The sequence below is a fragment of the Bidens hawaiensis genome, unplaced genomic scaffold (genome assembly GCF_021521415.1).
Source record: "Bidens hawaiensis isolate Kalapana, Puna unplaced genomic scaffold, B.hawaiensis_p1.1 tig00047422_1, whole genome shotgun sequence".
Lineage (NCBI taxonomy): Eukaryota > Viridiplantae > Streptophyta > Magnoliopsida > Asterales > Asteraceae > Bidens > Bidens hawaiensis.
This window is the reverse complement of record NW_027498468.1, coordinates 26,898-37,873: the sequence shown is the minus strand read 5'-3', so window position 1 is coordinate 37,873 and position 10,976 is coordinate 26,898. Positions and strand designations below refer to the sequence as shown.

General features: G+C 35.2%; 1 protein-coding gene across 1 annotated transcript; it reads right to left on the bottom strand.

Annotated features, from left to right (window-relative positions):
• Nucleotides 1-1,258: 1,258 nt before the first annotated feature.
• LOC143596963 (protein IQ-DOMAIN 32-like) lies at nt 1,259-5,408 on the bottom strand. The gene is made up of 6 exons (XM_077075603.1): nt 5,177-5,408; nt 3,712-4,218; nt 3,486-3,629; nt 3,262-3,342; nt 1,539-3,162; nt 1,259-1,460 (listed from the first exon to the last, which is right to left on the bottom strand). Exons 1-6 carry the CDS (start codon nt 5,270-5,272, stop codon nt 1,441-1,443), a joined length of 2,472 nt encoding a protein of 823 aa, XP_076931718.1. The 5' UTR covers nt 5,273-5,408; the 3' UTR covers nt 1,259-1,440.
• Nucleotides 5,409-10,976: the final 5,568 nt, after the last annotated feature.

Here is a 10,976-nt window from a genome sequence, read left to right as displayed (position 1 = left end):
ACTCAATGCCTAGACGCTTCTCGGCACTTCACTGCGCTGCTTTTCTTCTCCAAGGTCAAAAACTCGGAATCGGCCCTAGGCGGTCCACCTCGGACCTAGGTGGCTCTACTCGGCCTACGCGGTCCAACTCGATCTTAACAAAATTTTGACTTTTATTAAAAAAAACAATTTTTCTAAGAGCCTACTACTCTTTTTCATTTTCACGCTAAGACGCAACCTAATTTCAGTTTTAAACTCGCAACCACCATTGTTATCATTCGATTCAAAGTTCTAAATTCGCAAACCTCTTATTTAAGTTCAATTAAGGTACATCATTCATCAATTGAGACATGTTCTTGAACTAATATGTCAATATTATTAATTATTTTTATATTTTTCGTTTATATTTTGTAGAATATTTAGTAAACTTTTGATATTTGGCATATGCATAATCTCTTGACAACTTAATTTCCTTATAAAACATCATGTCCAAGTACTCCCTAAGTACACCCCGTCTAGACCGAGTACTCGCATCTTCCTAATCGACCGACCTGGAAACGCCACCCCGCCTAGACCGAGTACTCGCAACTCCCTAATCGACCGCCCTGGGAACGCTTAACGACTTTTACAACCTTGATAATTTCATATAAATATAATTTCAACTCAAAAAATAACTCACAAATGCATTAATAAACATTGCACATGAACAGTGATTGAGTAAAATAGAAAGTTTGTACTTTGCATACGTAATTAATCAATTACAAAAGATTTAAAGAAAACAACCTTGGATTTACATGATACAAAATTGACTGATTAACGAATCATCGTTTACTGTGTTTACTCGTTTTAATTTTATCCGCTAGGTTAAAAATCATTTAAAAAACTATGGGTCGTAAAAAAATATCAAAAATCTATTGTGTTTAAAACCGGAATTAAAAAAAAAAACGGTACGGTGTTCTAGCAAACCACTTAAAAATATCGAGCTCTAAATACCGATTGCCTTGCTAAAATCCGTGTAGCCGGTTCAAACGGTCAGCACGTACCGGTTTTTAAACGTTTCAATACACAATCATTCTCCACTTCATTCATCCAGCATTGTGACGAAACAGTTCAAAATGTTCCTTTTATTAACAAAATCATAAAGGACTTAACTTTTGTTGTGCTAAATTGGTGCAAATAAGCTGTTCGTATTCACTTTTAATCACCCCTATATAATTAAGGACTAATTTTATCTAGAGCATATTTGGGAAAAAAAAACTGAAATCCTTAATATCTCATATATATAATGTTTAAACCAAAAAAAAAAAAAATTACCAAACCCTGTTTCAAACAAATACACACAAGCAGACCATTGTTTCAAGAACTTGATAACAAACAATCCAAATATTAAAAAAAAAATAACTAAAGAAAACACACCCATATGATATAACCATAACATATTACCTCCATCTCTTTACATCTTTACCTCTGCCATTTCCTCTCTGTCACAACCAAAATAAAAAACTTAAAATAATATTCTGATAAAAGAATAATAGTAATATCATAAGTTTATATATTACCTTGATTGGCATTTCCTTTTGTTGCTTGTAAAGCCTGAGACATTGACCTCTGAATGCGCGGCGAGCCTTGTCGACCGTTAACCGCACCTGGTAACGAGTGTCTCTTTTTCAAATAAGTTTCCTTATCATGCACATCCGGACTCAATGCTGGTGAAACATTAGCAATCGCTTTTGCTCTTGCGGATTCAGTTGCTTGCATGTAACTCGGGACCGACGGTTCTTGATCACTGTTGTCGGGTTTAGGTGACCCGAAAGAGTTTCTTCGTTTCCCGGGTTTCGGGTCTTTAGGCAACTGCTCAAGACTAGTTCTTGGACCAGAGTCAGCACTTGACTTCTTACTAGTTGACCAGGACTTTCGCTTTTGACTTGTTGACTTTTTGTCAGTTTTTGACTTCTTTGTGTTTGTTGACACCTGGCTCGATGGAGTTCCTTGTGATTCAGGGATCGTTATGTGGGTCGTTGGAGATCCCGGTGTAGATATTTGTGGACCTGGTTCATGGTGGCTCGACTCTGGCTCGGGCTCGGGCTCGGGTTTGATGTCAGCGTCGTTGACCTTTTGGTCAACTTGTTTTTCAGGCATACCAATGTCTATGTTGCTATTATTAATATTATTATTATAATCATCAACTGCTTCATTTGAAACTTTTGGTTCCTCGGTTTTCTTGTTTTCAACCTCAATATGATCGGGTGAGTCGAGTGTGGATGTGATTGATAACTCAGTTCCACATTCGGAGCCACCATTCTGAACTGTTATCGAACCATGGGTAACCGTGTGCTCATCCGGCTCAACATCCGGAACCGAGGTTACATTTTCAGGTGCAGAAGAATCGATATCTACAACCGAGCCCGCCACGTCAGCTTGTTTAACGGAATTGGCTGATTTCAAAGGGCCAGAAGAGCCTGCGACGTCGTCTTGATTAAAAGAGTTGGTTGGTTTTAACAGTTTGGTCAAAGAAGTCAACTCTTCAAATCTTGACTGAGCTGCAATAAATGCTGGATTACTTGCTTTTCTTGATCCAAAAATCGACTTTCTTCCCTCTGAATCTGATTGGTCGGTTGCTACACGTTTTGCGGTTCGTTTCGGCTCGGGCTCAGACACAAGTTTCTCGGAAATCGCTTTGGGTTTGGTTTCTGAAACGGGATTCTCGAAAATAGGATCGGGTTTCGTTTCTGATCCGGAATTTTCATGAACCAGTTCGGGTTTCGTTTCTGATACGGGATTTTCATTAATCGGTTCGGGTTTCGTTTCTGATACAATATTCTCGAGAATCGGTTCAGGAATTGCATTTACCTCAATCCGAGGTACGGTTTTCAAATCCATTGATTCGGTTACATGTTTTTTCTCTTCACGGGTTTCTTCATTGGAACTTTCGTTAATGTGAATCAAGTTCTCGTTTTTTTCAACTGGCACAATAAGTTCCGCAACATCAGTGGTGACTACAGTCTTGACCTCATGTTCAGCGTTATTTATGACTTTGCCATTATCATGTTCCGCTACATGCGACTCCAAAAGGTCGGGAGAAGAGACAGACATCCACCTCTCTAACCAATTCCAAGCTGAATCAGATTTTAACGGCTCGCATTTGATGTTTATTTGTTTCCCTTTTGGTGTAGATTCCAGTAGCTATAACCAACAAAAATAAAAATAATTTATTACTTTACCATTTATTAAATTATAATTTGTACATAAAGAAAATCAGTAAATGATTGTATTCGTATTTACCTGACGAGCGAGTCTATTACTTAATAGCTTCTCAATGGAAACATACGTTGGATTTGAATTAACTCCCGCATTTTGCACTCCCTGAAACAACATAAAAGTTTACATTAATAATTTTGAAAACGACCCGTTTTGGCTTAGTTCAATGTTTCATAACATATAATACGAAAAAGGAAAGATATATTTTTAAAATGTTTTTTTCCCTTCATAATTTTTATTTTTTTTACCTTACGCGCACGAACAAGAGCTTGCATTTTAACAATGGCTTGAACACAACGTAAGGTTCCAACAGCATGATTTCTGACCAAATGACCTCTAACCGCAGCTTGCAGTTTGATCACATTCTTATGTTTAATCATTTGTCTCTCAGCCTTCGATTAAACAAAATTTAAGATTAAAAAACACTAAACAAATAAATAAAATAAATACATAAACAAAATAATAAATGCATACCAAGAATCTTCTAGCAGCAGCTTGGATCACAAGAACAGCTGATTCGGAATCAGATCCATCAGGAACAGGTTCAGATTTAATATCATCTTCTTCACATGCAGATTCGATAGCCACAGCCGAAACCGCAGCATTTTTGGTAACTGAATCTGGTATCTCTTCTGTCCATATACTGTCAGAAGTTTTTTCAGATATGTTATTAACTTGTTGTTCAGAACTGATAGATATCGGTTTATTCTCAGAAGAAGTTAGTTTATCAGAACTGATAGTTATCGGTTCAGATATCGGTTTATTCTCAGAAGAAGTTAGTTTATCAGAGCTGATACTAATCGGTTCAGAGATCAGTTTAGTCTCTGAAGAAGTTAGTTTATCAGAATTGATAGTAATCGGTTCAGAGATCGGTTTATCCTCCGAAGAAGTTAGTTTATCAGCAACTACTGTGTTACTCAACACTCGATGCCTCGCTGATCGTTTCCTGAAACTCCATCCTCGCTTATCCGGACTCTTATTCTGGCATAAATTCAATCAAAATAGTTCACAAATTAAAATTACATTAACACTTTCCAAAAAAATAAAAAATAAAAACACCTAATTAGATCCAGTTTAGCATCAAACATGACTCGTGATAAGAGTCCAGGTAAGACAACATAGTCTGGCCAGAATGGGGCATCGGGGCTCTCCAAATTTGGAGAGTGCGGTAGCATAAATACAAGAAAGTCGCCGTTCTTAAAAAAAAACATGACTCGCGATCTCAAATCCTCAACGGTAGATTCGTGTTCCCAGCATTATCCGAATCATCAAATTAAAATAAAAACATTAAATTTCCTTAATTTAAGTTAACTTCAACCCAATTAACTCTATAATTTAACAAATTTAGATCCAGATTTTCTAATATTAATCACACTCAAATCACACATTCCCCAAATTCCAAAAAATCAATTAGATCTATTTCATTAACACTTTCCTAAATATCCAAAACTCAAATTCCAATCAAATACAATCAATTTTAACCTAATTTCCATCAAATACACTACCAAATTAACTTAATATCAAATCACAAACAAAACCCACATCAGAAATTAGATCCTCACACAAAACCCACAAACAAAAGAATTGATTTTTCATCAAATCACACAAAACCCATCACAAATTAATCGCATTTATACTTCAGACGAATCAATTTCCATCAAATACACTACCAATTTGACCCAATTTCAAATTAAAAACAAAACCCACATCAGAAATTAGATCTCACACAAAACCAACAAAGGAAACTAATCAATTTCACATCAAACCCATAAAACCCAACTCAAATTAATCACATATACGAATCAATTTCCATCAAATCAATTTCAAATTAGAAACAAAACCCACATCAGAAATTAGATCTCACACAAAACCCACAAAGGAAACCAATCAATTTCACATGAAACCCACAAAACCCAAGACAAATGAACCGCATTTTTACCTCAGACGACGCATCAATCTCATCACGATCAACAGATTCATTGCTGCCACCGCCACAAGCAATGATCTTGAAGCAAGAAGGAGTGGATCTTCCCATGATTATAAGTAACCGTTGGTAATGGAAGCAAAGAGAGAGAGAGATAAAGATCGTGTTGTTTGTTTGTTGTGAGTGAGTGACTCAGTGAGTCAGTGGCATTTGGGAGTGTTTTTCGTCGTTATTGTTGGAAATTGAACCGGGTGCAGGTGGAGGGGTATTTATGGAACAACACAACACCCTGAACATGCTCCTCCAATCTAGGGTACCAGTTTTTTTTCAACATTAACTTGTACCTTGTGCATTAACACTTGTACCTTTTTTTTATTTTGTTTTGGATAAGTTATTGTTGTTCACTCAAACATAAAAGGTGATCTAACAAGTATAATTATTAACTAATTAATTAATTATTTGTAAGGTTGTTAGTTGTCGATAGCGTCGGTCGGCGTTATGGTGCTCCATGTCAGAAAGCAACAACCAACTTACCATAATGGTCATCCCTTTTCCCCTTCTGTCCCTATTCGTATAGCGTCAGATAACGTCAGAAACCTGCAAAATTACCGCCACGTCAACCGACTACGTCCTCATGGCGCCTGAGACCTTTTCCTCCGCAATAAATAGCCTAAGACTATAACAATGATTTGATAGCCTACATTCCATCCCGAGACGTTTGGGGCATTTTGGCCTTTAAAAATTCACCCAAATCTAACAAGCTTAATTATTAATTAATTAATTAATTAATTAATTAATTATCTATAAGGTTGTTAGTTGTCGATAGCGTCGGCGGGCGTGATGGTGTTTCACGTCAGAAAGCAACAGCCAGCTTACCATAATGGCCATCCTTTTTCCCTTTCCGCCCTCATCTGCATAGCATCGGATTATGACAGAAACTTGCAAAATCACTGCCACGTCGACCAGTCACGTCCCCCTGACGCCTGAGAATTTTTCCTCTACAAGCCTGCATTCCATCCCGGGGCGTTTGCCTTTTGGGGGCATTTTGGCCTTTAAAAATCCATCCAGCGTTTTGTACACAACGCTTGATGAAGAGGAAGGTGGGGCCAAGGAGGAAAACCGGTTGTAGAGAAGTGAAGTGGGGGTGTTTTGAGTGGTTTTCCACTAAATATGGTCTAATTGGTATTTAGAGTAGGGTTGCTAAAAAAATAATAAAATTGTCAAAACTGTTCAAAATGAGCTAAATCAATCAATTCGGTTGGGTTAAGAGATAAACAGTTTGGTTTTACGGTTTGCAACCGGCAAAATATTCAAAAAATAATAAAAAGTAATATGTTAATCTAGAAAATGTTAATATGAATAAAATAACTTTTTTTCACTATTGGGATTATAATTATCATAGATATAAGTATTTTTATACGTATTTTCAACTTAGTATTCATGCGTTTCGAATAAAACTAATTTTGTAGAATTATCCTTTTTGTCCACACTTTTTTTGACAAAAGTTTTTAGTACTCAAAATGTAAAAAACCACTCCTTTTTTAACCTATCAATATACCGAATTTTTAGAAATATAATTATATAATAATAAAAAAAAACCTAGACCAGCAAACTGTAAAAACCAAACTGTGCTAGTAGGTATGGCCGGCCCAACCAAACCCGACCAGTTTGGTTTGGTTTGTTTTGCTTTTTTTTTCTAAAAGTTGTACTTACTGATTCAACTTATAAAATAGAATCGTAAACACCTTACTTTAAGCCATAGAAATGGCAAACAAACAAACACACCAATTCATCTTGTGGATTATATCTTTTTTATTTTACTGACGACAAAGTAGTAAAGGAAGACATAGGAGTCGACAAACTTACATTGCCTCCTTCGTAACAAGTTTCATTGCTAAGGGTATCTGTGCTGGGGCAGAATATCACAAGATTTGGGCGACATTCAAGCGACAACACCCCCCCCCCCCCTTTGACGATATGTGGGACGACAGGGGGGATGGATTTTTATCATCTAGGTGTGTTTTATGTTTATTATTATATTATGTGTGTGTAATATATATACATATATATATATGTGTGTGTGTGTTGGGCTACAACACCTCTAAAACAAAAATCCCTCATTTGTTAAATGGGCGCTACATGCCAAACATCATCTACAATTTGTAGCCCTTCACCACAAATAGCCTAATACATTTTAAAAATAATGTCATGTTCAAAATATATTACATGATTCTATGATTATGAAGTATGAGGTAACATCTTTTCTATTTTACAGTTACAAAATTTCTTAAATCGTATTATTACTTAATGTTCAATTATTAATTAAATAATCATTTTAAAAAAGCAGTCTTTTTCGTTTTTGGTCAAATGTCGATATAATTACACAAAATATAGATGAATAACACAAAACGGTGTGTTTTGGTAGTGCAATCAACTTAATGATTATAGCTTTATGTCTCATGACAACAAATATTCAGATAATAGCTTTATGCCTTAAGTCAACAAATATTTGGTTGAAAAACTACCTGACAACTCTAGATAGGTTCATGGAATATAGGTCGAAAGCGAAAGATAAATTATTGTTCGATTCATGTTATTTATTTGATAAAAGATATATATAGGTTTGGTTTAATTAATACATTATTTTATAACTGGATTTTATAAAAAGCAAAAAGACACTAGCAAGAAGCTAGGAAGCTAAAAATAACAACCATAATGGAAACAATACATGGAAATGACTAACAATGAGAATCAAAACTAACCAGATTGAATAAAACACACACACACACACAATTGCTTCAATCCAAAGTCCAAACTCTATCTATCTTTCGCCAACATACATTATAAGAATATAAGGTTTTTATTTCTTTAACGGTGTTGGAAAGGAAATATTCTTGTGGTTAAACACCTATACTCCGAGCATGATAAATACCCCATCATGTCTCATACAAATTTCTTCTTTTCCTCGTTTCCTTGGACTTGCTTGTCATCTCTATTTCTAGCACCATTGGGACCTAGTGTCGGAACTTGCAACACTGTTTCTTGCAACAATAATTAGTTTCAAATTCAAAGAAATTAGGGAAATGCTTGCATAATGGGTTCGACCTGATTGAACAATCATGCCAAAACCGTGTATCTCTGCCATCTCCTAAACATTCATGTTTAAATGGGTCAAAGACAACTCAATTTGCCATATACTCAAGCTATTGATTTTAGTGGGGTTGAGTACCAAGATTTAGATTTGTGTGAACTATCCAAATTACCCTTCTTCAAACACTACACTTTTCTGTTTTGAAATACCGCCACCACTTTGTTAGAAAATAGGCTTTGGTATACTTTAACGCCATGATAAGTCCCTCATTTTGTTTTGTAATGCAGCCATTTCCCAAACAACATAGTATAGGTTAGTGAGTTTAAATCCTTGCAAATGTAAAGTAAAATGAAATTTTAGGTTTAAAAAATTTGTTATTATTAAAAAGAAGAAATGGATTTATGTAACTTCGTACGACTTGATCATATACATTAGTTTAGAGCCCATCCAAAATTTTTTGGGTGCTAAGGGCACCTTCACAAAACTCTGTCGGGTATTATGGGTACTTTGTGAACGCGACCCCATGCGCTTCTGGTAGTGAAATCAGATAGCAAATTTGGGTTCGTGAAGCCAAAGAGGAAGCCGAACAGCTAAAGTAACTGAGGATTTTTTTTAGTTAGCGTCCCCTTCATTTTGGATAAAAATAGGTGACACTATCTCATATTTGGTTGGTAATTTCCTCCCCCCCCTCCCATCCTTATGATATGTATCATTATTTATTGGATGATTAGCAAAATTGTCATGTCTGACTCAAAATTTTATATATATATATATATATATATATATATATATATATATATTAAACCTTATGGTAGTTTACTCATAAAATACATTATTCATGAATGGAGCCAATTACTTTTATACATGTATTCTAGGTAGTTAAAAGTTAATTATTTTTAACTTTGGGTTTTTATTATTTTATGTTTGTTTAATTTTTAGTTAGACACATGGACATATTCAATTCCTTTGCAACATAAATTCAATAATTTATTTTCATGTTTTTTATTTCTATAACTAAAATTTAATAAATTCAACTTTTAAAAATATTGTGTTTTTTCAAGTTTCGAATTGCGACATGCTTATTAATATTTAAGTTTCATAATAAGTTTAATTCGAAACCGTCTGGCTCACATATAATATATATTTAACTTTTTTTCACAATACAGTTTTACTTTAAATTTCAAATACAAACGAGTTTCAGTATAAGTTTCATTCAAAACCGATTAGGGCCATATACAATATATTTTTACTTTTTTTCATAACGTAATGTTACGCTAAATTTTAAATACAAACAACAATGTTTATACACACGCTTACACGCTTTGATATCAATTTTATTCAATACCAATCTCATGTAATGTACGACCAAAACACATTGGTCATTTATGAAATATTTATATGTTTTCTTCACAAAAACTTAATTTTGTATAAATACATTCTTATTTCTATCTATGTTTCTCAGTACTTTGGGGAGTGGTAGAGTGGTTAAGTTATTAAAGGGTTCAATTTGTGTGGAGTACTGTAACATTTAGCAGGTCAAAAATTTTTTATCTACATTTCGATATAAGATTCATTAGCACCATAGCCGTCGTAACACGCACACAATTAAGCTTTAGTAACTTTATGTTTATTAACATCCCATTGCGATGCGCTGCTTAACGTGCATCAACACTCTCGCCGCAACGCGCAGGCCATTTACTAGTTTATTCTAAATATCAAAACATGCATTACCAATAGAATTTCAATACATAACTCGTTTGGCATTACTAGGCAGCAAGGAGGCCCAACAACTTTCTTTTCTTTGTTTTTTTTATTTAAAATGACTTGATACCTTCATTATCATAATAAGTGTTTCAGCTCGGTTATAGAGATGACTAAACGTGAATCAACAGGGTAAGACGATGTCTTGTGTGCCATGGCTCAAGAGGTGCCCAATAGGATACGCTAGACACCTTCCTTGGCAAAATGGGAGGCCCTGTTAGACACCGCTAGAGTCGTGGCAGATAAGAAACCGTCTTAGCCTGCTTATTTTCATCCTAGCACCCACTATAGACAAGCTGGGACAGATGCCATTATATGGTGTTGCAAAGCCAATTTTGAGTGGAAAAGTGTCAGGCCTAAGTTGGTGCCTAGTGATGCCCAAGAATGTTATATGTTAACATATGATTTGTTACGTCTATAATAGTTTAGGAATATTTGTTAGCCTTTTCAAAAATTTCTGGGCTAAACATGTTATTTTTGTAATTTTGCCTTATTCACCCGTTTGCAACTAATCACTAAGGGTATGTTTGGTTGGAGGTAATGGAATGAAGGAAGAATGGAATAGAAGAAGGAATGAAATGGACAAGGGAATAAAATTGATCATTACCATTCATTTTTCTTGTTTGGTTAACCTATAGGAATGAAATCATTTATTAATTTTTATTGTTTGGTGTCTAAAAAATTGTAGAAATGAAATAGAAATAATAAAAACACTTCTATCACAAAAAAGTGAATACTTTTTAAACCCAAAAAAAAAAAAAAAAACTACAATGGCGACGGTCGTAGCTCCGGCGACGAAAATGGTGGTGGCGGTGGCGATGGTGGTGGCAACGGTGGTGGTGTCGGCGGAGTTGGTGGTGGTGCCGATGGTAGTGGTGGTGGTGGTTGTTAGGTGATGGTGTTGTTGAGAAAGTAGGGTAAAGGAGGAATGAAATGAAAAAAAAAGAAGGGGGGGTGAGAAGG